General features: G+C 47.6%; 1 protein-coding gene across 3 annotated transcripts in view; it reads left to right on the forward strand.

The window, feature by feature from the left end:
- Nucleotides 1-15122, forward strand: part of TSC22D2 (TSC22 domain family member 2) — a 48125-nt gene extending 33003 nt beyond the window's left edge. For 2 of the 3 annotated variants that reach the window (XM_055125886.1, XM_055125887.1), the window contains 2 exons: nt 10903-10954; nt 12179-15122. In XM_055125886.1, the coding sequence (XP_054981861.1) occupies nt 10903-10954; nt 12179-12430 (304 nt within the window). In that variant the 3' untranslated portion in view covers nt 12431-15122. The remainder of the gene's footprint in view (nt 1-10902; nt 10955-12178) is intronic. The other variant, XR_008628487.1, reaches the window with a different exon arrangement.
- Nucleotides 15123-15429: the final 307 nt, after the last annotated feature.

Here is a 15429-nt window from a genome sequence, read left to right on the forward strand (position 1 = left end):
TGCCACTCTCAGTCCCCCTCCCGTCCCGGAAAGCTCGGCTCCTGTCACTGTTAGCGCTTCCCTACCCGGTTCTCACTGCTCTCAGATTGACTTCCAGGTCAGAGGTTGCTCTGCAGAGGTCTGGAGACCCAGTTCCTGCAACCTTCTCTGTCTTGTTTGTTCTTGAGCCCCATCTAGAGCATCAGGGCTTTCACTCCAGGCTCTGTGCTCGTGAGACCATGCGGGGTGCTGGGGATCCCACCCGGGTGGGCTGCACACAGGACTGGCGCCCTCCGCTCTACTGTACCCCTCCAGCGATCTCTGCATTTCTCCCCGCAATCTACACCCTCCAGTTCCTAGACTCAGCAGCCGCAAGCGAAACTGAGACGTCTCATTTCCTCACCTTTATTCCCAGGTTCCTCCGCCCTGCACGCCCCACCTGCCCCCTCCTGGCCCCCCACTCTGCTTCCGGTGACACAGTAACCATCCTTCTTTCCCTTACGTGCGTGTCCCTGTATCATCCCTGTGATACTGTACACGTTGTCTGTGCCTCGATTGTAAGAAGCAGCTTCGTTTCCCCCTGCTGTGTGCCGAGGACCAGGCAGCCTAAGTGTCCTGCTCGTCCGCTCGGGCAGCTTGTGCTCAGGAGCTGTCTCGAACCCAGAACCCTCCATTTCACAAACACACACACACACACAGTAGCTCCACCCAATTCCATGAAGGCCTTTGAGACGAAGTGCTGGAGGGACCGGCGCGAGTAACCGGCCTCCGGGCCCAGCAGGCAGGAGCTGAGGCCGCGCTGCACAGCTCGTCTCGATCGTGGACACTGTCCAGCTCTGGCCTTCAGCCAAAGCGGCAAGTGTTGGGCAGTAGAAAACATGTTCCAGTCACCCTTAGGAAAGGTGTGATTCGGGGCTGGAGTGATAGCACAGCGGGTAGGGCGTTGGCCTTGCACGCGGCCAACCTGGGTTCAATTCCCAGCATCCCATATGGTTCCCTGAGCACCGCCAGGAGTGATTCCTGAGTGCAGAGCCAGGAGTAACCCCTGTGCATCGCCGGGTGTGACACAAAAAGGGGAAAGAAAAAAAAAAGGTGTAATTTGAAAAGATAAATGTTCCTGAGCTTTATTGTGAAGGAAGAGACGAAGCTTGCTCGGGATTCATAATCTCTTGCCTCTGGAGGGCTGTGGATTATTTCATAAATTGGGTGATAGGCAGCAGGATTAGCTGGTAAGTTTCATTTCTGACTGAAACTACCAAATTCAGGAGTACTTCCCCGGTGATCTTTATGTAGGTGTTACTTGGCCATTTCCGCTCAGTGACAGGGCTGTCGCCCAGAGTCAAGAGGAGCAAATCCTCGAGCCAAGGCTCAGGCCCAGAGCTTGACTTGTCACCAGTTTTGTATAGAGCGACCAGCCCAGGGTAGTGTGGCACCTGGGGGAAGATGGGCTCACCTGTGCATGCGATGGAGGCCGGCCGTGCGGGCAGTGCCGTCAGGGTGGTGGGCCCTGGCCTGCGGGAAGGCGGCCAGGGAACAGAAGGTGCTTGAGTGGAAGCCGTAGAGGACGGCGAGGTGTCCATCGAGTGTGTAGCCGAGCCGGGTCAGCGCGGAGGGTGGAGGGAGTCGGGACGCGGCTCCAACGCAGCGGACAATGTTGGTGGATGGTGGGCCGCAGAGGTTAGCTTAGAGACCAGGGAGCAGCCCTTCCTGGCACCCACGGAACCAGGTTCCTGCACATGCCCGCCAGCCCCCTCCCTAGGAATCTTAGATGGACTTAGCTATCTAAAAGGCAGTTTTTTCTCGCAGGCCACTGCTGGATGGAAATTTTTATTTAATGCTTGTTGGTTTCCAAAAGCAGATCTTAAGTTTCCATTTTAGTTTGTATTTCCCTCCTCGTTCTTCACTACATCTTTCTTCAACTGTAGTCATTTTACACACTCACACCACGCAAGTGTCCTTAAATGCCAAAAGTGCTAGCATTCCCTCCCGGCACAGGGGAGGAACTCTGAGGCTTGTGTGTAAATGGAACTTGGCCTTCCGGGGAGAAGGCCGTTTACGTGGTCCTTCCCGAGAAGCCCTCCCTTCCTTCCTCCCTCCTCCTGGCGTCCTCCCTTCCCTCCCTCCCTCCTACCCAAAGGGGCTCTTCCCAGCTCACTGCTTGGGGTGAAAGGTCATGCAGGTGTCTTTCAAATCTTCAGTTCGTAGTACAAAATTGACTGAAACTTTCTCTCCCTTTTTTCAATATCATACTTTCTAAGAAAGTTCTTAAAAATCATTGTGTGGAGAAAGATCTTTCGTAGTTTAACTGCACTTGCATTGCTGCTTCGGTGTGTGTTGTTTGGGTTGGCGTTTTGTCAATTTCAGTCCCAGAAACAGGAGAGGATGGTTTTAGTGTTCTGGGATATGGAACTGGATCCACCTTCTTGCTCTTCACCACGACCTCTTTCAGGGTTTGTCAGGTACTCCTCGTTACTAGACGTCAGTTGGCAGAGTTTTAGACCCGTCATTTTCTCTTGTAATTTCCCTCTGCGGTGCCATTGTGTATGCTGAGCCCTGGCCCTTGTTTCCTCTGCCTCGTTCCTTGCGTGGCACCTTCCGACCGTTTCCTCTCTTCCTGTCTGTATCCCGCCTCCCCCCATCCTCCGGGTGGCTCCCTGGCCTCATGCTATGGCCACCCATTTACATGATTCTCACCTGTAACCCCCCTGCCCCCAGAATACCTGGGGGTGGCGGGGTCCTGTGGCCTCTGGTTAAGAAATGCTGTTCTAGGGGCTGGAGCCATAGCACAGCGGGGAGGGCTTTTGCCTTGACACGGCCGGCCCGAGTTCAGTCCCCAGCATCCCATAGGGTCCCCCGAGCACGGCCAGGAGTCATTCCTGAGTGCAGAGCCAGGAGTAACCCCTGAGCATCACTGGGTGTGACCCAAAAGCAGAAAAGGAAAGAAGTGCTGTTGTAGCCCCTGACTCCTCAGTGGCAAGCTGCCGCTGTCGCACGGCGCAGAGAAGGCTTGTCCCGAGAGCCTGCAGTTCCCACCCCTTTCTCACGCCCTGGCTTCCTGCGCACTGACTCAGGACAGAGTCAGTTCTTCGTCCAGTCATACCTTGCCTGATAGTCTCATAAAAAGTAATTACATTTAACAGTCGATTTTTCCATGTCCACACTTTAGTATTTAACTCAAAATAATGGCACATTAAATCTTAAGCTTGGGGTTTTTGCACTGCCACTGTGTTGTATTGATGTCCATATTCCACTTCTGTTTCGGTCTCTGAGTTGTTACCATCTTCTACTTGAGGGCTTTTCATAGAAACTAGTTTTAATGTTCTGTTATCAGTTTCCTTAGAGTAGCTCTTACACCCCCCCCCAAAAAAAGAACTAATTATATATAAAAATTGACCGCCAAATATTAAAATGACACCCTTCAAAGCCGCAGCATGGAAATGTAAAATCATCTGCCGAAGGAAGGTGAAGTTGGTGCTAATCTCCTCTGGCCCTTCTTTGAAGCGCCTCGTTGGCACTTCCTGTGCGAGTGTGTCGCTTACTGATCAGAGCTGTTTATCACAAACCCTGCTGGCCTTCACCAGACCACTGAGCCAGGAACGGGGCTGAGAGTGCCGGACCCCAGGAGCCCGAGGTGGCGGCGCCCTTCCTAGCTGAACACCTGCCCCTGCCCCATTCAGGCACAGGACCAGTGCCGGCCTCACCTCACACGGGGACAGTGCCGCATCACTGCCTCCCCTCCCGCTTCACGTCTCTTTCCCGTGCCGAGGGGTCCCTCCTTCCTGGGTGCTCCTCCCGAGTGATTGGCCATGCCTGCCGGCCGCCTGTCCCCAGCAGGCACTCGCCATGTGTGCACCTGCGTCCATCCGATCCGTGTCTTTCTTGGCAGCAAGCGACTCTGGTAACAAGTGATCACCCCTTTTCCTAGTGATAAAATACACGTGTATATTTAAGGTCTCGGGGATGTCTGGTTTCCGTCTCAGCACACAGGGAAGGTGTTGGCAGGGGGTTACTTAGACCAGTGTCCGTCCACAGGTGTCAAAAGGTTGAAACGCACCGGTCTGCCTCAGTGGTTCCGAGTGCTAGTCTGTGCAGCGGTGTGTAGGCAGGTGCCAGCCTGCAGTGGACGCTGTCCCCTGCGCGTCAGAAACAGTGCTGTCAAGAGTAGTCTGTGCCGGCATGATTCCCTTTGCATGAAAAAGCAGCTGTGGGCAAACGCCCTTGGGGGGGGGGTGTCTCAGGGAGTGAGTGTGAGGACTGTCGGGAGGAAGCTGAGTGCCCCTGCCCTGGCTCCTGAGCAGCCTGTGGAAGAGGCCCCTGCAGCCCCCCTGTTGGGGGAACTGAAATCTCGCAATCTGTTTTGATTGTAAGTGAGATCTTGTGTCTTTTTTCATGTTTTTTTTTTCCTGTGATTGTTTTATTTACTGGGTACATAGTGTGGGATCAGATAGAATGCTTGGTGCCTACCATATGTTTTGGGGTGTTTTTTGGTTTGTTTGGTTTTTTTGGGTTTGTTTTGGTTTTTGTTTGGTTTTTTTTTTTTTTGGTTTTTTGGTGAACTGCCACGAACTTCCTTCCCGTTTTCTTTTTTTTTTTTTTTTTTTTTTGCTTTTTGGGTCACACCCGGCGATGCACAGGGGTCACTCCTGGCTCATGCAGTCAGGAATCACCCCTGGCGGTGCTCAGGGTACCATATGGGATGCTGGGATTCGAACCCGGGTCGGCCGCGTGCAAGGCAAACGCCCTACCCGCTGTGCTATCACTCCAGCCCTCCTTCCCATTTTCTTGAGGGTCTTAAGGATTTCTAGAAGTACTTTAGATTTTGGGAAAACTTTGGAAGAGATTTTGTTTTTTTAAATTTTGAGGCCTGTAGTTAGACTTCTCCTGCTCCAGAAATGTTCTAAACGGGCCTCTTTAACCATGGCTAGTACAAATGATGTGATTGACTTCACAAGCAGATCTGAAGTAAGAGAAGGGCTTTTTATTAATTTCCTGCCCTTTTCTATATATTTTAAAAATCATTTAAAAATAATATTCGTAAGAAAGGGCTAGGAGGTCCCATATTTCACCAGCCATAGCATCTTACATGACTGGTAAGAGGCCAAATGCAGGTCATGGATATTGGTTCAGTCAGTACACAGAAAGTACCTTTTCCCCTTAGTTTCAAAACTTTCTGGCTGGATTTGACCTGGAATTGGATGAATTACACACTGGAAGCACTGGAGAATACGGATTTTATAGATGCCAAAAACTAATGCTAACTATTATGTAAATACTTTGGGGTTTTAATGATTCCCAGGTAAAGGCTGTTTTCATACCATTGTTAAGACTGGCTACTTGAGAAAATTGTGTAGCATTTAGTTTTGTGAGTAAACATTTTACTCAATTATCTTGCAAGAATAATAGCTTAGCATCATCCATAAAAATTGCTTTTATTTGTAGTTATTACTACAAATAAAAATCTCCATGGGTATTTTGTGAGTTTTTTTTTATCACATTGCTTTTATATTTATAGAACTTAATAGTCAATATAAAGTTTTGAGTTTTTAACTTAATTTACTGTTAACTTCATTTAATGGTTTAGCTAGCGATAAAGATTAAGTCTGCATGAATTTCATGTCTACTCTTTTTTTCAGGAAGAGAATTATTTGCTCTTAAAACTAAATATTGGGCTAGAGCAATAGCACAGCGGGTAGGGCGTTTGCCTTGCACGTGGCTGACCCGGGTTTGATTCCCAGCATCCCATAGGGTCCCCCAAGCACCGCCAGGAGTAATTCCTGAGTGCAGAGCCAGGAGTAACCCCTGAGCATCACTGGGTGTGACCCAAAAAGCAAAAAAAATAAAAACTATTTTTTCAAATTTCTCTTCCGTAAGAGTGACAATAGATTTCCTTTTTCATACTGTTTGACCCTCTACTGCAGTTTTGGTTTGTTTTTCTTTCCACAATCAGTAACTTAATAGTTTCTTTTTAAAAAAATAAGACACAGAACAGGCCTGTTAGAGGGGGTGGAGTTGCCCAGCCTGGGCTTGGTGAGTTTCAGTGAGGAGGTCACACAGAGCCTAGTGCAGGGGACATGGGGGAAAGTTCTGGTTGATTAGCTGGAAACAGTGTATTACTCCAGAGAACTGCCGCCCATCTTACTTCATTTCTGAAGAATCGTGTTTACCGGGCTGGGGTGCAAGGACTTCTGCTCTGCCTGAACTCAGTGTATCACAATTACCAACCTAATCACAGGAGTTTGTTCCTATTACAGATTTTATTTTCTAATTTGGGGGATTCCGTAGTGGCTTTTTAATTGTGATAGTGACAACACAGAAGGCCCAAGGGTCTTTGGGGCAGGCAAGGTTGTTTGGTTTTGCTCTTACAGATCCACGAAATTGGCAGGTGCCTCGAGCTTCCTGAGAGAGGGGCGGGGGGACGGCGCAGGCGAGCCCGCCTGTCTAAAGATCACCCGGCCGGGGCCCTTTCCGAGAAGTCCCCTCCCTCTTCTGAGAGAGCGCCCTCTTCAAGGACTGTGCCGATAAGATAAATGGCACACCGTGCGCCAGCTGTAATCTTTGGATTCATGCTCTGCTTTCACAAGCTGCTTTGGTGCCCCGTGAAAGCCCTCCTCGGAGTCTGCGCCCGCGAGTGTCTTCGGCTCCTTCCGGGCTCTCGCTTGCTTCTCAGTCCTGCTGTCTGTCCGGCAGCCCGTGGGGTCTCGGCTTGAGTTCCGATGCTGGCACTGCGCCTTGGAGCAGGTTGCTGCGCCTCACCCAGTCCCTGGAGCTGGCGTGCCCGTGCATCCCCTCCTGCAGGGGACAGGACAGGGCAGGACAGAAGACAAACTCTCAGAGCATGTCCAGGTCCACTTGCAATAGAGGAAGGAATCGAAGAAATGGGTACTGATTTTAAACAGCCGTGACTCTGGCCCCATTTGTTGGCACAGGATTAGAAAGTCAGTTTCTCCAAGACTTCCTTACAAATGGGAACTCGGGTCCACCGAGTTGAGTTTCCAGGGAGCAGATGGGACGGTCTGCCATCCGTGAGCTGCGGCAGAGACTGTTAGGAGGGTGAGCGTGTCCAGACCGTGGGATCCCCAACATCGCACCTGGTTTCTTGTCTTCTCGGGTCGAGAACAACCTCTCTTGTGAGACAGGGAGAGGCTGGGGAGGCCCCTGGGTGCAGACGGTGTGCAGCGTTGAAACCCCCCTGCCACGCAGGCGCCCTTGAGCTCCCCCTCTCCTGTGAATGCAGTTACATTTGTTCTGACCCTGGAGTCAAGCCTTTGGTTCTTTGGGGGACGGCACCTTCAAAAAAGATTCATCATCTGAAAATAATGGTCATTCTCATCCTCTTCCCCTCTGCCAGTATTCTAATTTCTGTTCATTTCCTCCATACCTGTGAGTTTTAAGTCTAGTGAAAAAAATAAAATGTCAAGTCAAGGTATGGCTTTATTTTGAAAGAGTGACTCCTAGTCCACAGCAAGTTCCCTTTTTTGAAAATGAGCCCTTGCCTTTCAGATATCAGCACGTATGGTTTATACTGAGTTACAAAGCCGGGGAAGAAGGCTTTCTACGGGGCCAGAAGCCAGCCCCAAGACACAGTGGGGCAGTGGGAAATAAAAGGAAATGAGGCCCGATATTCTATTAGGTCAAGAAAGGGAACTTGAAAAATTTATTCTACCAGTTGAACTTTTTCATTTTAAGATTCTGAAGTTCAAACTACTTTGTTTACTTTGAACATACAGGAAAGAACTTGTGACCTTCCTTGAAACAATATTCTGAAACCATGTTTGGGGATCTTAGAATAAGCAGTTTAAAATGACCATAGTGGTATCTTTCATCGTAAATCAGACTAATTAAAGCTGCGGTTTTCAAACGTTAGTTACTAGCAGAATCACCAGGAGGGAAGAAAAGATTTCCTGGACCCCACCTCAGGGGTGTCAGGTTCAGCTGGTCTTGGTGGAGCACATTCCCAGGTGAATGACGCTGTCTTCAGGCTCCAGAGGACTCTCTCCTGTGCTGAGTCAGTGATGTTGGCCGTCTGACCGCTGTCACCTGGGCTGTAGGGGCCCTTCCGACACAGCCACAGGCTTGCTCGGCTGTGGGAGTCTGAGAGGAGTGTGATGGATCGTGTTAACCCTTCCTTTCCGGGAGGGGACAGGGTTAGAAAGCTAACTTCCCGGAGGTCAGGCCGTTGGTCTCAGGAGGAACCAGCGTGGTTTCCTGGTGATGCCCCATCAGGTGTGAAGATGGGGGTTAAGGGCGGGGCTGTGCCTGGGGGAGTCAGAGGAGGGAGCAGGCAAGTCAGAGGAGGTGCAGACCCAGAGCACAGCTGTCCCGCCGGGTGGAGACAGACGGAGGGCGGGAGGAAGGTCGCCATCAGCTCCTGGAGGCAGAGGGAGCGTCCAGGGGCTCAGGTGCCTTGCAGACAGCCCACCTCAGTGAGAGCTGAAGCTCACATGAGGACCCCGAGTTCTGCCCCAGTGGGCCCTAACCACAGAAACCCAAGAACACTTTTATTTTTTTATTTTTTTATTTTTTATTTTTTGCTTTTTGGGTCACACCCAGCGATGCTCAGGGGTTACTCCTGGCTTTGCACTCAGGAATTACTCCTGGCGGTGCTCAGGGGACCTTATGGGATGCCGGGGATCGAACCCGGGTCGGCCACGTGCAAGGCGAATGCCCTACCCACTGTGCTGTCGCTCCGGCCCCCCAAGAACACTTTGAAAGGGACCTGGGGAAGCTTGCTGCTCGGCCCCTTCCTTTGTGACCGGCTCAGCAGGTCAGCCCGTGCACCAGCTCTCCCCTGGGAACCTGTCGGGAATGCAGATTCCAGACCCAGGAATCACTAGGGCGGGCCACACTATTGTAAGCAGACGGCCCACGGCGGCTTCAGTTTGAGAGCCCTGCAGTGGTTTGTGCGGCTCTTGAGCAACCTCGTCAGCCACCTGACACTGAGGGCAGTGATCTGTGACTGCTGGAATTCCCTTCAGTACAGTGCTTAGCAGAGAGACAATACCTTGGAGGGACACGCAGCTTCACATGACTCACCTATGTGTTGCAAACTGGTTCTCCTATTGATCTAAAGAGAGAGGACCCAGGACTAGAGTTTATCTGATCAGAATTCAAAGAAAAGTGTATCAGTGATTATTCCTGGGTAAAGGCTTGGCCTGGAAACTTGCTAATTTTAATTATCAAAAGGGAAGCGATAAACTCTTCTAAGGGTTTGAGGATTTGGGCGTTGTTGATTTTTGTTTTTTTGTTTGTTGTTAAAAACGGGGTTAAAGTTAGTATTTGAGGCATTCTTTTAAAAGATGTGTTGAAAGGCCCAAACAACATGAAATAACTAAATCTAACTCAGTTTTTCCTTGGCAATAGAATGCGCAATCAAGGAGTTTCGGGAAAATTCTAATCTGGGAACAGGCATTATCAGTATCTTTGTGAAATCGTAGCCAGTATTTGGTGGCTGTACAACTGCACAGTAACTGCCACTGAATTCCACACAGAACGGCCTTGTGGTAATGCTGTGGTCGGTCGTCACGCGTAGCCATCCTTAGCTTTGCACAACTCTTTACATTGAAAGCCTGACACGTGTAAAGATTTCTCAGGGCTCATCTACTCTCCGTCCCAGCAACCAGGGCAACAAGACCCTTACTCCTCTTACAAAGAGCACAGGAAGTGGAGCAGTGAGGCAGGGCGCTGAGTCGGTGTGGTGACACATCCAGAGCCGTGTTAGTGTCCCAGGGGGGCTGCGGGAGGGTCAGGCCTCAGCAGTGGCGAGACCCTTGAGGTGTCAGTCAGCACCTTCGTTTTCCAGATGAGTCTCCAGGGACCAGCTCAGAGTGTGCCGTGCATACGCACCATGCGTCTGGCCTTGGTGCTTGAGCCTTGTCTGCCAGGACAGTTGTGGGTCTGGACCCGCCAGAGAGATTCTGAACACCTCAATTTTCCTAGGTGAATTGGGCTCCAGGAGGAATCAACTTTCTATAGAAACTGTTTCAAGACTTTATATTGATAATAGAGCGTCAGATTAGCCTTTTCTGAAAACCTCGTCACTGTTCTTCAGAGTTTATTAAAAAAAAAAAAAACAAAACACCACGGAAAGGACATAGTTCCTCACTCCTCACTGTTCAATACATGGCAGAATATGTAACTACCAGAGAGGAATCTTGGTCAGCTCTCTGCGCCCTTGGCACACAAATGTTGCGACCATATTACGGCCCTGAGCACGGGGTGGGCATGCCTGTGAGGTAGGCTGCTTCCGGTGATTTCCCCAGAAAGCCAGTCAGAACCGCATCCAGCCTCCAGTGATTGTGCAAGCTCGTACCTGAAGGCTGACTAACTCACTGAGCAGCCGAGCTCACACGTTGGCACCCACTGCCCTCGGAATCATCTTTAAAGGCAGTTCGAAAAGTCATCACATCAGATCTTGAAATTTAAAAATGAATGGGATTTTCACATGAAAAGCACTTAGAGCATATCATCGGTAAACAAAAACAGCAAGAGCTCATTCAAAGTAGGTCATATTTTAGTGGGCTGATTTGAGAGGCCAGAGAGCTAGGACAGCCGGTAGGGGAGAGAGAGTCGCTGAGCGCTCACAAGCGGCTGACCTCTGCACACCCCCAGGAGTGATCCCCAAAACCAAAGATCAGTCACATAAGTTCACTGAATCGAGACCTGAATTAGAGAAATAGGATTGAGTTACTTTTAAAAAGAGTTAATATGTCTGTATGTCACATTGGAACTACCAGAAATTTTTAGAAATCATCTATTTAATGAGATCTTCATTTAAAAGTGAACACTCTAATCCAGCAGTTGTGAAGAGAGACTTTTGAATTGCTAATTTTGGTTTTAAGTAAAACACAGATGTGTTATTTTTTAAGAGTTGGAAGAGAAGTTGCTTTTTAGAATAACTTAATAAAATATTCTAATTTTTTCCAGTGCATCTGGGGGAGGTGGTGTAGCCATTGACAACAAAATAGAACAAGCAATGGTAAGTGTTTCTAGTTTTCTCATTTGTGTGTTGGTTGGAAAAAGTATTGGGTTTTTCTCATTTTGAAAAGTATCTAGTGATAAAATGACAAAATGTTTTGATAGTGGTTTAGGTTAAGATAAAACTTCGAACATTGAAGTGAGTATTTCCCCAGTAGTTCATAAAATTTCATAAAATCCCCTCATATTTTATGAAATAGCATTATTTATTTAAAATCATTTGAGGAGAGAGAGCACAAGTAAGTAAGACACATTATTTACTCCAGATATTTCAACACTGAAAATAGTTCAGAGATCAAAATTTTAGGGCTCTGGATACAGCTCAGTAAATATAGCATTTGCCTTTCCTGTGTGAGGCGCTGACATTAGCCCCAGTACCACAAAAAATAAAAGTGAAATAAAGACTCGGACTGAAATTTTTGGTTACCCTCTTTTACCCAGCTTTGATAGACGTCTGATGTTTATGATTCTGATTCTAAATTCCGTATCATCGAATGATTTGTTCTCTGGAAGTCTCCGGGCTAGTGGCAGAGCACAGGTCCCTTGTGAGGCCTGATTGCGACCTCTGGCTCCAAAACAGAAAACATTTATGAAGCTACTCTTCATATCATAGAAAAAAGTTGAGTAAGGTTTACGTGAGACTGTTTTGAAAACTCAGTTTCAGACTTTTAATAATTGTTAAGTTCCTGTGATGCAAGCAGTCCCGTGATGAGGTTATGTCCGTCTAATCTTTGTGATCTTGCATCAGACACCCACACTGTTGGTTGTTTAACTTATATTCTAAGCGTTTGGCAATTTAAGCAGCTTCTTGACTTTTGGAAATCACTTTAAGCTTTGCGAAGAAGATCTTGGGCTTGCTGCCCTGGTCTGGAACTGTGTTTTGTCTTTACGGCCCATTTAGATTCAGTAGAAACGTAAAAAGCAAAAGCAGAACCGCCAGTATAGAAATGCTCTTTCATGGGGCTGGAGAGATTGCAGAGCCGGCAGGCGCTTGCCTTGCAGGAGGCCAGCCCACGGGCAGTCCTCGGCGTCCCGTGTGGTGCCCTGACCCCAGCCCACTCCCCAGGAGTGATTCCTGAGCATCGCTGGGTGGGACAACCCCAACACCCCCCCCCCCCCAAGAAAGGTGCTCTGTGTGTGTGTCTCAGGGGCCAGGGGGACGGGAACAAGACAGCAGCGCCTTTTCCCTGGGCGTCTTCAGCAATCCTGCTTCTGTTTCCCACAGGACCTGGTGAAAAGCCATTTGATGTATGCAGTCAGAGAAGAGGTGGAAGTCCTAAAGGAACAAATAAAAGAATTAGTAGAAAGAAACTCTTTACTTGAACGAGAAAACGCACTGTTAAAATCTCTCTCCAACAACGACCAGTTGTCCCAGCTCCCCGCCCCGCAGCCCAGCCCCGGGAGCACCTCGCAGCCGCCCGCGGTGCCGGGCCCGCCCGCACAGCCTCCGCAGCAGCCGAATGTCTCCTCAGCGTAGCCCCCCCGCCCCCAGGAAGCGGCGGCCCAGCCTCCTCGCGTGCCACCGGTGTCGCGCCTCCTCCCACGACAGCAAGTAGCCATGCTTCGGTGTGTGTTTGGCCTTTTCAGTATTAGACAATCATCCTCCAGAGCTCCGCCCCGCCCCAGACGCCCGGGCCCCGCGCTGCCGCCAGACGCGGGAGGCGAAGCCGGGTGGACCCCAGCGAGCAGCGGCGTTTCCCGGGGGCCACAGGTGTGGGGCCCTCCCAGAGCGTCCTGGGCCCGTGGGTTCCCCTGAGCCCGCCTCTCCCGTTATAAGCAACAGTTCATCGACAGAGCCACTTTCTTTCCGTACCAGTAACATTTGCCTACATACGTTTTCATTTATTTGTGTTTTATTTATTACAGGGCTGCTATTTTCATAATGTACATGAACAATGTCACAGAACTTTTTTAATTTTTTTGAATAATTATATCAGTCAAGGAATTGAAAGGCAGGATTGCATTTACTAGATTCAACGTTTAGGCAATAATTGAACAAAAGAAATCCTGGCCTATTTCTAACACTAACGGCAATTTCCCTTCGGTATTTATTTTCAGTAGTCAGGACCCAGCTTGAATGTAAATTTTGTATAGTGTAAGTATGAAGAACTTAGTGCAACTGTACAGGTAGGCCCCAGTTATTGTGACATAATAAATAATTGGGCTATTTTGATGAAGAAAACTTTGTTCATTTGTTTCTACTTTCTAATAGAGAAATTGCCACGATTCCTCTGCTTTTTGACATTTCGTATGACTTTTTTTTCGGGTGGGAATAAAAAGCTGTGAAATTGTTCAACCTACTTTGTAACCAAAGAAGCAAAGCTGTGTAATGGAGTTTGTTGGTTTTTTTTTTTTTGTTTGGGTTTTTCTTTTTTTTTTTTCTTTTTTTTTTTTATATAATGCACATTCTTTATGTATTTTTATTTAGTGTTTTCTTGGTCACAATTTTCTTTGCTGTCTAGCATGATCTGCATGACCTATACTCTTTGAACCACTTTCGTACCTCATGTTTTTATCCAGCACTCTTATTGTAATATGTACTAGTCTGTGAACAATGTCAAATAAAGAAGAACGGACAGGTAGTACGGTGGGGCTGAGCTAGTGTGTACTCTGCACTAGTTGTAAAAAAAAAAAAAATGAAGTGAGCCATCTTTTGTTCATTTAAAATGGTGTTTTGAATTTCGTATGCAGAAAACGTTTTGTTACATTGCAGATTTTAATGTATTTAATAAATGCAACATGCAGATTAAGTGCAGTGTATACTGAGTATTTAAATTAAAATGTACATTTCATAAATACAGTTTCAAAAGAAAGCATCATTTTGTGTATACTAACACATTAAGTGTATGTCAGAAATTGATGTATAAATATATATTTTAACACATTTTCTGAAATTAAACTGCAGTTTTGTTGAAATATTTGGCTCTACATGTGTTCAAAATTTGATTTGATTAGATTTGTATTTCCACAATTCAAAACATTCCTAAGATGAAAACCTATGTTATTAATGACTTCTAGTTATTAAAATTTTCGAAGTAAAACTTAAAGAATGCAAAAATGCTCAGCAATATTTGTACTCAATATTCGTAGTGTGTCAGTGACATTTTCGTAGGAAATACTTGTCTACCAAAAGTTTTACTTGAATTCCAAGTGGTGCCTGGAGGAGCCGGCTCTCGTCTCCGGCCAATCAGGAGGCGCCGGAGCCTGTCAGCTCTCCAGTAAAAGGATAAACGAGTGTTCTCTAAAATCAAGTGTAACCAGATTAATCACAACTAAAGGCAAATTCAGGGTGTACGTGGGATTACCAAATATTTTCTGTTTTGTTACAGGATCTGATGGGTAGCAGCAAAATGTTGATGGTTGCTAGCATGAGAACGATTAAGCCGTGTGTAGCGTAAGGAAGCGAACCTAGCGGCTTCAAGTATAGCCACGCAGATGAGGTGAAGGAGAAACTGGTTTCTGTGCTGACCAAAAGGTTCCCCGATCAGGCCCCTCCACAGCTGCCCTCAACTCAGATTTAACCCAGGTGGAGAAAAATTAGGATTGGAGAAAGGTTGGGGCTTTCAGTGCATTTTAGTTCTGGAGATAGAAAAAAAAAAATGTTATAATGATGATCAGTCTATAGTGGAAATTAAAAGCAATCAATTGCTACTATATTTTTGTTTTAATTCCCACAATGGAGAAAACGGTTCTATAGAAAAATCAGTGGCAGTTCCTAAGGGTTGAAACTTAGAGTTCTAGTAACCTATGAATTACAAATTAATGTGACAATTTGCTGTTTAGTCTAAATAGCAAGACCTAATGTAGAAAGGCAAGCTTTCTTCCTATGTACTTCTAGAAAATAATTTGAGTATCTCAAGAGCCTTAAATACAAGCTTTTCAGTTTAACGGTGAGAAGAAACTCAACTTACGGTGCAATGTTCAAAAAATGCAAATTTTTAATTGTGCCTGTCCTCTGTGCTCCTGTCCCCCCCCCTCCTGTGTCCTTTGCCCCCTCCCCATGTCCACGGCCACACCATGCTGTGAATGGCAGTCCCCTCCGTGCCGGCCTCGGAAGGCAGGACAAGCTGCGGTGCTTTTTGAGCGTTGGTAGTTGTATTTGGAAACGAGCAAGCATACTCCAATGATTATTTGTTTAGAGTCTAATAAATGTCAATTTTTGCCTTGGACATTTCCGGTCTCTTCTCTAGCTCCTTCTAGCCGAAGTTTGTTTATTGAGATGCCAGTTTGCTGGGGTCCAGTGCCCACTGGCCACGGTGACATCAGAGTTTTCTGTTGGTTGACTTGAACCAACCAGAGTACCAGAGGCGGAAAGTGTTTCTGACACTCAGCCACCTGCATTTCCACCCTAAGATCCCCCAAAGAACCTTGATTCTGGGTGCGAATCTCAACTGGGGAGGGTTACGAAGTGTGTGATGTCATTCATTCTTGTGGGTCCCGGCTCTCGGGTGTTCTGAGCTGAGGTGAGGGCAGCGG

The sequence above is a fragment of the Sorex araneus genome, chromosome 2 (assembly GCF_027595985.1).
Source record: "Sorex araneus isolate mSorAra2 chromosome 2, mSorAra2.pri, whole genome shotgun sequence".
Classification (NCBI taxonomy): domain Eukaryota; kingdom Metazoa; phylum Chordata; class Mammalia; order Eulipotyphla; family Soricidae; genus Sorex; species Sorex araneus.